Below are 15,742 nucleotides of genomic sequence, written 5' to 3' on the forward strand. Positions count from 1 at the left end.
ATATTTAAGAAGCCAATATTTGGATTCTGAGTTGAGATTTGAATAGTAAAAATTTTGAATTAAAATAGTAATACGACCTAATATAAATAGGTGTTGAGGCGATATTTTAAATATAAAATTAATTTTTAATATTATATAAAAAAATTATTTGATTTCATGTTTTTTAAGAAAATTTGATTAACAGTAATCTTTAATATAAATTTGTTAGTTTATATAGTTGTTCTGAAACTCCAAAGCAGTTTCGGATATGTCTTTTTCGCAGAAGCAGTGCTCACCAGACTTGACTATGAAAGTCGTCGCCGATCCGCAATCTTCCTTCACCTACCATGGTTACACCTCTGCTGTTCCTCTGCTTTACCGCAGTCGCCGTCGCCAGCAGCAACAATCCAGTGGAGGAATTCGCCGGCGATGTTTCAATCGACTGCGGCTCTGCCGGCAATACGACGGCCGGCAACGGCCGACAATGGCTGGGAGACGTCGAAATTAACTCGCCTTCCCTTCTGCGAATTGAAGGTTCCTCAACTACTTCAACTGCTCTTCGTAAGAATTTGCTGATTTCTGGTGATGATAGTGATAGAGTTCCCTACAGAACTGCGAGGATCTCTCGTTCCCAATTCTCGTACGCATTTGGAACGAATCCAGGTCAGAAAATTCTTCGATTTCATTTTATTCCTGCTCCGTACAAGGATTCTAAAGGATTTGAGGATTTGTTCAGTGTTGAAGTCGGTTATTTCACACTGCTTCGTAATTTCAGCGCTTCATTAACTGCACAAGCCCTTGGTGTGAATTCTATTGTGAAGGAATTCTGTTTATATATCGGAGATAATGAATTTGATATAGTTTTCTCTCCATTGCTAAATTCATATGCCTTCATAAATGGAATTGAGATTATTTCTGTGCCCTCCAGTTTTTCTTATTTTGGTGGTGGAGATAATGGCGTCCAAATAGTTGGTCAGAAGTCTCTGGTGTCTGTTGATTACAGCATTGCTCTAGAATTAATAAATAGACTAAGTGTTAGGCAGATTAGTGATCCATCTATGGATGGTTTTGATCACACATACCCTGTGTGGGTAAATCAGAAGTTCAGCGTGGTTAAAAACAACACCTGGAGAGTGCCGGTGGATGTGGGATTCAGGTACTTTGTCAGGCTTCATTTCTCTGGGATTGGTCTCAAAATCATGGGATATGATGATTTTCTGTTTAAAGTCCTTATTAATGAAAAGATTGTTCATAGTAATGTTGATATTGTGAGTGAAAGGGATGGGAAGAACATTCCAAACTATGTGGACTATCTGGTAGTGATGAGAGGGCATAAAAAGCAGAGTAAATGTGATCTTGTAATTAGTTTGCATCTGTACGATGAATTCGTTGATGGGAATGGACTTGTTGCTGGATTTGAGGTATTTAAGATGAGCAACAATGGTGGCATTCTCGCCAGTCCTAATCCGTTACCGTTGCCTCCAGATCAGGATAAACCACACTTGCTTTATGTTTATTGGTATGTTATTACAAGTCTTGTGGTAATAGTTTGTTCTTTGGTAATTGTAGTCAGTAAACCAAAGAGTGATAAACAACAATTATGTCATCGTTTTTCATTATCTGAGATCCAATCAGCCACTAGAAACTTCAGCAATGAGTTATTGATTGGAAAGGGTGGGTTTGGTCAAGTCTACAAAGGGACGATTGATAATGGGAAAACTACTGTTGCGATAAAGAGGCTGAAACCTGACTCCAGACAAGGTGCACATGAGTTTCACATTGAGATTGAAACCCTTTCTGAGGTTCGACATGATAATCTGGTTTCTCTAGTTGGTTATTGTGAAGAATATAGAGAAATGATTCTTGTTTATGAATTTATGGCCGGTGGAACACTAGCAAACCTCAAATGGAACCGCTCCTCATCTCTCACCTGGAGGGAACGCCTTAATATCTGCATTGGAGCTGCTCGTGGACTGGAATTTATTCATGGCAGCATGGGAATTATACACGGTGATATAAAAACTTCGAACATTTTGCTTGATGATTACTTGGTAGCAAAAATTTCAGATTTTGGCTTGGCCCAACATGAGGACAGTAGCAATCTAGAAACCCATGTGAGCACAAGAGTTAGGGGCACTATGGGGTACTTAGATCCACATTATGTCCACACTCATAGGTTAACAAAGAAAAGTGACATTTATGCCTTTGGGGTGGTGCTGTTGGAAGTATTGTGTGGCAGAACAGCCTTTGATTCAAGGCTTCCAGTAAATGAGCAAAATTTGACTATATGGGCTCGGGAGAACATTAATAGAGGTAATGTTGATCAGATTGTGTCTCCAAGTCTGAGGAATGAAGTCTCAGAAAACAGAGTAAGGGCTTTTGTAGCAGTTGCGGAAAGATGCTTACACACTGAACCAGAGCAACGGCCAACAATGGCTGAAGTTGTGGTGCAACTCATTTCAGTGCTTGAGCTTCAGGATACCCCCAGACCATCATTAGGATTAATTATTCAAGAAGACATTGGTGGACCAATCAGGTTTGATCGAGATACAATTGCAATAGCCACCAATGGATTCTCGATATCAAATCAAATTGGGCAGGGTGGTTTTGGTACAGTTTACAAGGTAACCCTTTCCCTTAAATATACGACAAAGTGGTGGTTTGTTTTCAATCTTTCCTATAAATCATATACGTTGTTTGTATTCTACAGGGAGTCTTGTATACAGGACAGGAGATTGCAGTGAAAAGGCTTTCGGGAGCTTCTAATCAAAGAGACAAGGAGTTTAATAACGAGATTCGTTTGCTTTCCCGTCTCCGACACAAGAACATCATTAAGCTACTAGGCTATTGTGAAGAAGAAAGACTAATTGTATATGAATTCATGGAAAACAGAAGTATGGATCTTTATATAGGTTAGTGTCATTTTTATGTTTTTCCTCCGATCCCCAGGTTCTTATTCATCTCCTAAATTTAGCATGATTTAAACTGAGATGAGCTAGCTTTGACTCATAGGTCGTCCACCAACATTAACTTATCCGCATCTTTTTTGGGCTGTGCGATTCAACATCATAAAGGGGATTGCTCGAGGGCTAGTATACCTTCATCAAGATTGTGGGCTATGTGTCGTTCGCATAGATCTCAAACTTCCAAACATTTTGCTGGATGCTGATCTGAATCCTAAAATTTCTGATATGGCTTTGGCAAAAGTTGTTAATGAATATGAATCTGAGATATCGACTGTAATTGCAGGGACCTTGTAAGTGTTATGAGTTTAATTACCTCAATCATTCAAATCCTTTTTGGTAGCGATAATTCTCATATATATATATATATATATATTTTTATCGGAATAATTCTCATATTTGTGTGTATGTTTAGTGGTTATCTGTGTCCAGGATACTATATGGAAGGGAAAGTTTCCATGAAAACGGATGTGTACAGCTTTGGAATCGTTGTCCTGGAGATTGTGGCCGGCAGGCGAGTCATTACTAGGAATAACAACAGCGATCCTATATCTCTTCTAAATGATGTAAGCGCATGCACACACACATACATATATATATATATATATATATACATACTGATGATGATATAAACTTACATTTTTCAAGCAATTTTCATTTCAAGTTTCACTAGATTACTGTAAATGTATGCATATTTTATTTGCTGTCGTAAAATTTCATTATAAGTTGGGCGAATTTCAGGCTGAGAGGCTGTGGAATGAAAGCAGGGAATTAGAACTGGTGGATGGATCACTTGGGGATGAATTTACAGTGGAGGAAGTCGAAAGATGCATTCAGGTTGCGCTGTTATGCGCACAACCCCGGCCACGCGACCGCCCAACTATGTCTTCTGTGCTCCGAATGTTGGAAGGATACGAAGCAGTGTGGGATCTTCCACAGCCACAGCGATCCTTTTGATGCAGTTTACTAATTATTAATGTGACGACAAACAACACATGACATGGCAAATTAAGGTACTGCTTTTTAACTTTGCAACAGCGTATTTACTTAGTGGATAAATTATATAACACCCCTTGTGTTTTTAGTAAAAATGCACAAAATACCCGTCTTTTATTTATTGCGTGAAACCCCCTTGTGTTAATGTAAAGTTTGCACGAAATAAGATGTTTTGTTCATTTTTACTAAACCATAATGGGTGATATAATTTATCCGCACTTAATTCTTTATACTTATTATTATGCCCATGCTTCTTTGTTCTTCTGCACATAGAACTCACACTCAACTCCATCCATCCTTCTTAATAATAATAATAATAGTTAGAGTATTTAGCGCATAGTAAAAGCATACGAAACACATATTATAATTGTTTGTTTAGTATTTTGATTTATTTATTTATTTTATTTATGTGAGGTATAGGGAATGTATCGGTGATATAAAAAATAATATTTTATATTGAATATTGATTTTTGAGAGAAGATAAAATATATATTGGGAATCGTATCGAAAAAAAAATGGTGGAGGAACAAACCTGCAGCGTTTGCAGTGTTTTGAACATAGTAAAAGCACATGCAACATATGCTATAATTGCTCGCAACACAAGAACACATTATAATATAGGATAAATGCTGATAGCATGCGATAATTGTAGATATCGTACATGTTTGTTTCCAGTGTATATTATATATTACAATACATTGTAATGATACACACAATACTTGCTGTTTTAACTCCAATTACATCATTATTATGTGCTGATTAGGATTAATCGACAAGGTGCTGATATAACACCCTAAATCATTTCTAATAATAATAATAATACAAATTGACGCCTCCATGTCTTATCTGCCATTGTTGTCGGTTCTTACTTCTAATGTCGTTTATTCTTTCATGCAATTTATCTTGGTGCAAAGATTCAATACATTTACATTCCTTTAATTTCAGCATGAATTTTAACTCAATTATAGCACTTTATATTCCTTATATTCCAGCATTAATTTATGGCCTTCCAGATATAGTTTGTTCCATCTAATATTAGTATTTTATTTCCTTTACGCATTGAATCTAAATTCTAATATTTGTGAAGAGTAAAAATTATTTTTGGTCCTATTTAATATCATCACTATCAACTTTAGCCTCATTAAAAAAAATTATTAATTTTGGTCCACACTCAAATGAAAATTATCAATTTTAGTTCCAAAATAGTTGACTGGGATTGAATACGGCCGTGTTGGTTTGAATACGGCCGTGTTGGATCACTCAAAAAGGTGACTGGGCATCCCAGGCAGCCAACACGGCCGTGTTGGTCTCCACACGGCCGTGTTGATTACCCTGCACTTCTGAACACGGTCGTGTTTCTGTCCGTGTTCTGAACACAATCATACTCCTGCCTATGTTATAATCATATCGTAGGTTATATTTATTATTATTTTCACTTTTTGATTAAAATTATTTGATATATATATTTATAATTCAACAAAAATATTTTTTACAATTATTTCATAATATAAAAAATAATCAATTTTTAATATTTTAAAAATATATAAAAATAATAATATATTAATAATTAGTAGATAATTAAGAATATATTATTGAAAATAATTATCATATAATATTGAATAATTATAAATTAATTTATATTTAATAATTATAAATTAAGATGAAGATAACTCATTAGTTTAATTAAAATTTAAAAAAAATTAAATTAAAAATAGTGTGTAATTATTTTCAAAAAGAAAGAAAGTGATATGGGACGTGGGACGGACAGAAACGGCAATGTGGATATGATAAGTGGGACGGAGGGAATATTATTATAAATATATATTAATATATTATTTTTTTAAAATATTAAAAATTGATTATTTTTTATATTATGAAATAATTGTAAAAAATATTTTTGTTGAATTATAAATATATATATCAAATAATTTTAACCAAAAAGTGAAAATAATAATAAATATGATCTAAAATACGATTATATTGAAAATATGGTCGTAAACATGGTCTAGAATATGACTGTGTTGAGAACATGGACAAAAATATAGCCTAGAACATGGCTGTGTTGAAACATGGATAGGAACATGGCTGTGTTCAAAACACGGGTAGGAACACGGCCGTGTTCAGAAGTGCAGGGTAATCAACACGTGTATTAGCTGCCTGGGATGCCCGGTCACCTTCTGAGTCATCCAACACGGCCGTGTTCAGTCCCAGTCAACCATCTTGAAATATTAGTATTGATAAATTTTTATTTGAGTGGAACTAAAATTGATATATTTTTTTAATAAGACCAAAATTGATAATTATAATATTAAATGAGACCAAAAATAATTTTTACTCTATCTGTGAGACTTAGTAGTCCAGAGGTATTTTTGAGTCAGTCAGAAAACTATTTCGATAGCTGTTAGACTAGCCAAATCCACGCAGCTCTGCATCCCAAAAAAGGAATTTTCTGCACCAACTACAACAATTATATATACTCTCTCCGTCCGATTTGATTGAAAGGGTGACTTTTAATTTTTGCAAGTATATTTTCGTATATTAGTATTATATTGGATTATAATAATAAAAAAAAGTACCCATATTAGTACGGTGTAATATAAAGATAATGATATTTGTGTAATATATTGTAAGTTAGAAGAGTAATTATGGTAGACAATACAATTACTAAATAAAATGATAACCTTGTTTTTGAACGGACAAAAATAAAAAATAGAAACTTTTCAATTGGACGGAATGAATATATATATACTCCATTTGTCAGTCAAATTTATGCATTTTTTTTTTTCTTTTAGGTAAAAAAAAATCTACCTTTACATATTTTTCTTAAAAAATCTATATCCAATCAAATTGGCATAAATATATATTGGGATAGGCCGTATCCAATGGCAGTACCAGGATCGAGTTAGAGGGTAGCTATTCTTTTAAATTAAAAAAAATAACACTCCCTCCATTCCGAAATACTCCAAATAAGGACATTTGGGTTTACTCGGGATTTAAAAAACAATAATATTATATTAAAAATGAGTATAAAGTATATAGTGAATGACTAAAATATTATTAATAATGTATTTGTTATAAAAAATAATAATATTTGTTTATAATAATAAAAAATATAAATAATTTTACGATGATATGATTATTTATGAAAATGAAGTTATTATTTTGAAACGGATGGAAAAAAAAAGATTATTGTATTAGGACGGAAAGAACATATTTTATATATCTATTCATTGTCCAAATAATTTTAATTTTCTATTTTTTATATTTAGAAGATATTACAAAATAACAATTACAATAGCATTAATGACTATATATTGTATATATTCAATTTTTTAAATTTTTATAAAATGAAAAATAGTAATATACTTTTCTTAAAAAAATAATCTACACTTAAAATTATTATTATTAGTATTATTATTTATTCCAATAGTTTTTTCTGTGCTATATATATACACATATATTTTAAAAAATATATAAAAACTAAATAAACTAAAGGGGTGGGGTGGAGCAAGGTGCTTATTCCTAACAACTCAAGACTATAAAGAACAAATATATAGCAATGGGAAATACCAAGAAAATATAATATTTTGATTTTATAAAAATTTGAATTGAATTTCTAAATTTTAAAAATATATACCATTAAATAATAATAATAATAATAATAATAATAGAAGATTTAATTAAACTATATTACATATTTATAAAACCGTTCCTTGTAACAGAATCAATAATCTTAATACAAATCTAAGTTTGGATATTATTAAAATTTGTAATGTCATATACAATCCTAATAAAAACATCAAATCCCAAGCATTTAGATATGATTAAAATTTCAAGCCCAAATATACAAGAAGCCCAAAAGTCAGCTATAAATAAAGATCGATGTCTAATTATTTTCTACATGTACCTATTACAACAATGGAATTCGCATGTGAGATTTTTGTACCCACAAAAAACAAGTCCGCCGTGCAGATAGCCGCAGCCGTGGTGGCGGAGCTCGAACGGGCCGCGCCGAAAAACTCCTTACGAGTTCGATCGATAATTTCATTATTAAAAGAATACGGAAACATGGCGTGGGCTTCGATCGAGACTTCCGGGCTCATTATAAAGATGCATATGCAAATCCATACAAGTGCGCGGTTTTACCGAGAGTATTTGGATTTGCAAGAATCCGCATTGGCGAAGATTGTGCACTTTATAAGGGATAGGGAGATGGAATTTTCTGATAATGGGAATTTTTTTTTGCCGGGCCGGGTTGGCGTGACATCTGATGAACCGGAGGCGAATGTTAGTACGATTAAATGGGATTTAGCGGATGCACGGATGGACCTTGACCGTGCTAGAGAAGTACTAAATAAGGTCGAGAGAGATTGGCATTCGGCTCGGAATATTTGGGAGAATGTGCTTCGTTTATGTCCTCCAGAGTATTTGGATTCGATCGAGCTTCCACCGCCTCCGAGCCCGGATAGTTTTTCTTTTGATGATATGTAGGCTTTGTTGATAAGTTATTAATTCCTCTGTACGTTTTGAAAGGGATCATTTGAGATTTTGTAGCAGATTAAAAGATAATAATATTTTATTAATTAGTGGAAGTGTATAAGAGATTTTGACCATTTTGCCCTTTGACTTTTTATATAAAGTTATGTGTAATGATATATTTGTAATTTGACGGCGGCTAAGGTGCTGAATATCTTAAAATTCAACACCGTGTTGACAATACACCGCAACATACAGTGTGCTATCAGACAACACACGGTGTTACTGCCTGTAGCACGCCGTATGCATTTATATAATACAAATACAACACATGAACTAACAACACATGTTATAGTCTTATACAACACAAACAATAATTGATTTCAGCACACCACATATGTCATACAACACACTTTTGATTATGAACTAACAACGCAAATATAACACATAAACTAACAGCACATGCTATATTCTTATACAGTACAAATAATAGTTGATTTCAGCACACCACATACTGTTATACAACACACTTATAATTATAAATCAACAACACGTGTCTTTACTATATACAACATGTGTTGTGTATAATAAAACTGTGTGCTGTTTGTATATATTACGAGTGCTAACGGTACTGGTTTTTCTAATTCAGCACCCTAACTGTTCTCGAGTAAATTAAATAAAAGTTAAGGCATTTTGGTATTAAAGAGTACTTTTAAGTGAGACGGACGAAAATAGTAAAAAAGTTACTTTGAACTAATACGGAGAGAGTATTATCTTTTGATTTGATAATACTAATAGTATTATAGGGTGCGTTTACTTTGAATGACTATATTATAGTAACTAAATTATTTTTATGGATTAAATAATCATAAGATTAATTCACTATAAGAAAAAATTATTTTTGTAACAAAATTTTTTTGTCTTTAAATCTACTTTTTTCGTTACTAATGACATTAGATACGGAATTAGGAACGAAATTACGTTAGCTACATGAACTTTAGGGACGGAATTTCGTTACAAATATATTATTTTTTTTGTAGTGATTAATATGATGTTTATTTTGTTTAATTAAATATATGATGACATAAACTCTAGTATAAATATTATTTGGATAAATTAATTTTACAATTAATTATCCTTAATTAGTATATTAGTGTAGCTGACTTTATCAATATCAAACTTTAATCCATTATAATAAACATATGATCATCCAAAGTAAACATACCCTTAAGTGCGTTTACTACATGATATTAGGGTGGATAATATTATTTTATCCGACCAAATCTCATGTTTACTTTAATGTATAGAACCATATATGATTAAAGACACCGTACAATTATACTAATTTATAATATTATTAATACAATCTAACTCATAGTATTATTAAATCCTACTTAATAAAATATGGGTGTGTTTGTTTGGGGGTTTGGATTTTGAGTTGGGATTTGAATAATAAAAATTTTGAATTTGAATAGTTGTATGATGTGATATAAATAAGTATTGATGTGATGTTTTGAATGTAAAATTAATTTTTAATATAATATAAAAAATAAAAAATAGGTATTTGATTTGATGTTTTTTAGGGAAAAAAATTGGATGAATGTAAATCCAATCAAATCTTCCAAATGTAAATTACCCTTTTCTTCGTACAGCTAGAAGCATTTTATATAAATATAATAACAATTTTTTCTTTATTTAATTTGAAATGTTTTTTTTTTAAAATTTTTTAATCAATAATCAATTATTACTAAAATTTATTTTATAATTCCGAGGATAAAACTTAGATATATTTAATAAATAATAAAAATATATCAAATTATATATACATATTATCTAATGGCATAACGTAATTAAATTTTAATGTATTACATATTATATTGTTATAATTAGAAAGAAAAAATATGTATAAAATAATTTATATTACTATAATTTATAAGTCCTTTAAAATTTTGAGGTAGATTTATTTTCAGTTTAAACTTAAGGGGGTGTATTCAACATAACTCTATAGGATTTTGTTGGACTTATAAGATTTAGGTGTATTCAATCTAGACTTTTAAAAGTCTTTAAAAATATGGAGGTATTCAATCGACACTTTTAAAAGTCCTTTAAAATATTGAGGTATTCAATCAAGATTTTTAAAAGTTTTTTAAAATTTTGAGGTATTCTACAATCCACGGACTTTTAAAGTCTATGGATTTCATTGGATTTTAATGGATAATTATAAAAAATTTGTACATGAGAAAATCTCTAGTGATAAGGAGAGATTCTTAAAATTATTATTATTATTATTGATTATTATTGTTGTTGTTATTGGTAATATATAAATGATAAAGAATATAATAATATTTATTAATATTATTTTTAATATTTAATAAAAAGTAATAATTTAAAAATAAAATATATTAATAAATTATTATCAACTTTTTTTGAAAATATCTATTATCACAATAAATATGTATTACTGTTTTTTTTTAATTATCGAATACACTGTATTGTCGGTAAAGTTAATTAAATATATATATTTTCTTCGTTGAACCGTTAGTTATATTTAATTTACTTTTTACTTTCTAATTTTATTTTTTATGCAAAATTATAGATGCAGTTTTTTATTTTTGGTGTGATTGTTTTGTGAAATATTTTGAAGGGATATTTTTTAAAGTATAAGAAATTGTACATATAATATAAAAATAATGAATGTGTGTGATATATTAATCTTTTAATCAATATATTTATTTTTTACAAAATTTATTACATAAGAATAAATAATATTAACTAATAAAAAATATAAAAATAATTTGATATATTGAATGATAATATAAAAGAACTATAAAATTAAAAATATAATATACAAAATAGTATCATTATATATGTTACAATATTTCTATATCATTAATAATTATATATTATTTATTAATATTATTTATATTTTATAAAATATAATTATGTTTAATGAATATATTATATTTGTAAATTTTTTTGTTTACATAAGCTTATACAATTATATAAATCAATAAAAAAATATATATTTTACAATTCTACAAAATTCATATAAATCCATTAAAAAATAAAATAAAATCCAATAAAATCTATAAGAATCCATCTAAATTAATTAATAAAATCTATCAAATTCTACGTGACTTTCTAAATCCACGTAAATCCATAGACCTTTTAAAATAAAAAAAAATTCAGTAAAATCCCAAATGAATACATACCTGAGTCTTACTATTTTTGTGTTATTCGAAGTTAATTTGACATTTTTAACTTGTATAATTTATATTGACAAGAATTGTTCGAAAAGGCCCACTAATATTGAGACAAATACAAACAAACTATTAAAAACTTATCAATTATTTATTTATTAATTTTGTTCGAAAAAAAATTTATGATACTTTTTTTTTTTTAATATTTTGGACATAGAAAAATGTTTAGTGTATAATTTAATTCAACACATGAAATTTCATCAGCATAAATAAAATGAGTATATTTTTATATATATAATAAAATACAAAAAAAAAATTATGAATTTGTTCTTTTATAATTTCAAACATAAATTAATACTATTCATACGAAACAGTTTTTAACATAAATATATTTCATCTTACAAAATATCAAATTAAAATACTATTTAAACAAATACTCGAATCAATATTCAATCTCAAATCACATTTAACCAATATAATTTACCTATATATATATATATATATATGAAAATCCATAGTTAATTATTTTTTAAGTGCCTAACTGGTAAACTTGTGATTGAAAACGATTATAACTTGCAAATCAATTAGGGGGGTTCTTTTGCACCAAAAATAAAAAATAAAAAAACACATACATATATAAATATATTTTTTTTAAAAAATTAATATATTATAAATATATTCAATATTTTTATATTACCTATATATTTTTCTATACCTCATTAAAAAGAAAAAAAAAAAAATAAACTTCAAACCATTCTACAAAACAAACACACCTATGTACTCTTTTCGTCCTAAAAAAATATTTAATTTTGATTGGATATGAAAATTAAAAATAATAATATTATAATATTGAAATTGATATGTAAAAAGTAAAATGGAGTTATTACCAAAAAAAAATATATTAATGAATTAATAAAAGGTGGTAGAGTAAATAGTAGATGTAATAAAATTATAGATAGAAAAAAATATTTTACTATAAATAGAATTTATATAAATTTAGCGGGCAATAAAAAAATAAATTGTGAGATAATTTTAATCAAACTCGAAGAAGTATTATTTCTTTGAAATGTAAACCTCGAGTTGACTAATAACTTACAGACAAGCTATAATTAATTAAATAATTCATTTTAAAAACAAATATAATTATAGTACATATCACACTATAAAAAAATAGTATATTTGTAACGGAATTCCATCCCTAAAGATCACTTAGCTAACGTAATTTCATCATTAATTTCGTCTCTAATATCATTAGTAACGGAAAAAATAAATTTAAAGACGAAAAAATCTCTTTACAAAAATGATAATTTTTTTAGTATAAAAGTGATTATTTACCTCATTTTGCATCATTATCCTCTTATATAAATATCATTAAATATTTTAATATTATCCATCATCTAAGATGCACACATGGACTTAGATCGTGCTAAAAAATTATTGAATAAATGACAAAAATATCGATCAAAATTTTATATTTTATATATTAAAACTCATGCCGAAAAATTTTGAGCATAAACTTGAGAAACTGAAGGAGTATTATTCATATTTTTTTAATAAAAAAAATATTTTAAATATTTCAAAAATCAAAATATTTCACAACCAATATTATAATTCTCCAAAATACTTTTATAATTCTTATTAACTAACAATAAAAATCTCATTAATTAATGTGTGTTTCTACTTTGGATTTGAATTTTAAATAGTAAATTTTTTTAATTTAAATAATTATTTAATATAATATATATAAATTTGATGAGTTAAAAAAATAAAAAGTTTCCTTAAGACATCAGCATCGGAGCAGCGGAGAAACCCCATGTCATCATTTACAATTAAAATAAAAAATAAAAATGATAAAAGTGGAAAATAAGGAGTGCAGAAGGAGTGCTAGGCAGAGCAGCCCAATAAAACTCTTTTTCTCCATTTATTTTAAAATATCATTTATTTAATTATTTATATTTTTATATTATATAAAATTTTATTCTCTATAAAATGATATCTATATTGATATAATTTTATTTAAATATAATAATATTGTTAATTATTTTGATATAAATTAAAAAATATATATATTTTTTAAGGGAGACTTGGATTAAAATCCCTGTCAGACAAATATACTTGCAATTCAGTCCCTATTAGAAATTAGTTAGTCTGCATTCCCTACTTTATGAATTAGGTTTGTTATAGCTCCCCAATGTGTATTTTTCCCTCAATCACCGTTATATACGCAACATGTACTCGAAATAGGTTGATCAATACTTCAAATTTTGTAATATATACCTATATTACTTCCCGCTCTACCTCTATTGTAACCTTATATACTTCTAGTTAGAAATCGCGTACCTTTTCTTTTTGTGAATTAAAAAAAATAATTAATTCACGATTTAATAAGGGTAAAAGCAGAAAACCTCTCATAACTCCCCTCACACCGATTTTAAACCCTTTTTCTTCAATCTCTAGGCAAACCGATGCTCTCGAACCTCCGGAAATTAAGTAACAACCGATTCGATGCAAAAATGTGAAGAAAACAGCTGACCGCTCCCATCCCCCAAGACAAGCTCGAAGAAGTAAGTGCCAGGTTGGACCTTTTTCAAGTTTTGATTTGTTGACCTTGATATTATACCGTAGTTTGTTCGATTATTTGAGGTGTAAATCTTGGTCCCGTATTTGTATGCATTGGTTTGGTGTTGAGAAGCCCTAAATGATCGGTGTAGTTTTATTTGTTAATCGGATTTGAAATCGTTCGTATATTTGCCCAGATACACCGAGTTGAGTGTTTTATTTTGGCACCAATTTTGGATTATTTTATTTATTTAATTTGTGATTTTTGTTAATTTTGTAGATGTACATTTTGTTTAGTTACCCGAAGTTGCATATTTTAGTTTTTTTTTTATTGTTCGAGTAATGTGAACTTGTGGTATTTATTTACAAATCGAGGAAAGAATACAAATAGGTTATCATCCGATTTGCAGTACCATGTTTTCATAACGAGGTGGAGAAAATGAAGAAATGCATATTGGATGAACATATTAGAGCCATCAAAATGACTCAATTCGACCATTTTCTGGACTGCCCAAAGATAAGGTTGTAGTGGCACCGCCTGCTTGCCTTGATTAATAACTTTAGCCCGGAGCCCACGTCATTCAACATCGGAGTTGACATTATGGAAACAACATGATATTATTTTTACCATTTGTTCCCACATGTTAGCATCACCAGATAGCTCATTCCATTACCAACATGCTTGCAAATACATATATATACATGTAATATTAACGTATATAACTTTATAATAGCAATGTAGTTGTGTGGGATGTGGAAATTTGATGTTTAGTTGTGCTATATAGGTAATGGTTGTACTTAGCAACAACAACAGGTTTTAATCAGCTATTAGAATTCCAAATGATTACCCAATAATATAATTCAAATACCATGGAAATAACATAATATTATATTTATCATTCGTTCTTACAGAGTTGCATCATCAAATACCTCAGTACATTATTAATATACCTGCAGAATATATTTACAAACATCTACTATTTCATTATATACTTGTGTAATAGAGTTACATACCACTTACTACAATAAAATATACCAGCAGATCCAACCGGTTATATTCTATTGACGCATAAAGTAATTATATTACACCCATTAAATAACGTTACATGCTTTGTAATCACGCTATTGAAAAATATGGCATAAGCCGTTGAATGTAAATGTATCATGCCCAAACCTTTCCACCAAGTATATATGCCCTGGTAACTTTTGTTTCAGAAACCGACCGTTCTTTGTTTGAAACATTCAATTATTGTCGGTAATCAGGGATGAATGTATCATTATAGTATTCCCGTGAATCCCAGAAATCTACGTAATGAGTAAACAATACATATTTACCGTAGATGACTGAACAAGTCATAAAGGACTTAGTTAAACTATGTTGGTTGTTACTTGTACATGCTTTATTGTTTTGCCATTGAACAGTGTGGGCATGTGCTGTTGAATGTAAACGTACTATGCCCAAATTTTTCCATCGGGGTTGAGAGAAGAAGTACTCACACCGAGTTCGTGAATTGGCCCTTCCATAAGAGGATCAACTGCAATCAAACACATTCATGGATACTTGCTACT

General features: G+C 29.3%; 1 protein-coding gene across 1 annotated transcript; it reads left to right on the plus strand.

Moving 5' to 3' along the window:
- The first annotated feature begins 249 nt into the window (after positions 1 to 249).
- Positions 250 to 3,972, plus strand: LOC127250599 (putative receptor-like protein kinase At5g39000). Its single transcript, XM_051273961.1, has 5 exons — positions 250 to 2,603; positions 2,690 to 2,891; positions 2,992 to 3,235; positions 3,358 to 3,508; positions 3,684 to 3,972. Exons 1-5 carry the CDS (start codon positions 327 to 329, stop codon positions 3,897 to 3,899), a joined length of 3,090 nt encoding a protein of 1,029 aa, XP_051129918.1. The 5' UTR covers positions 250 to 326; the 3' UTR covers positions 3,900 to 3,972.
- The last annotated feature ends 11,770 nt before the right edge of the window (positions 3,973 to 15,742 follow it).

The sequence above is a fragment of the Andrographis paniculata genome, unplaced genomic scaffold (assembly GCF_009805555.1).
Source record: "Andrographis paniculata isolate CXL003 unplaced genomic scaffold, ASM980555v1 Contig37END, whole genome shotgun sequence".
Taxonomy (NCBI): domain Eukaryota; kingdom Viridiplantae; phylum Streptophyta; class Magnoliopsida; order Lamiales; family Acanthaceae; genus Andrographis; species Andrographis paniculata.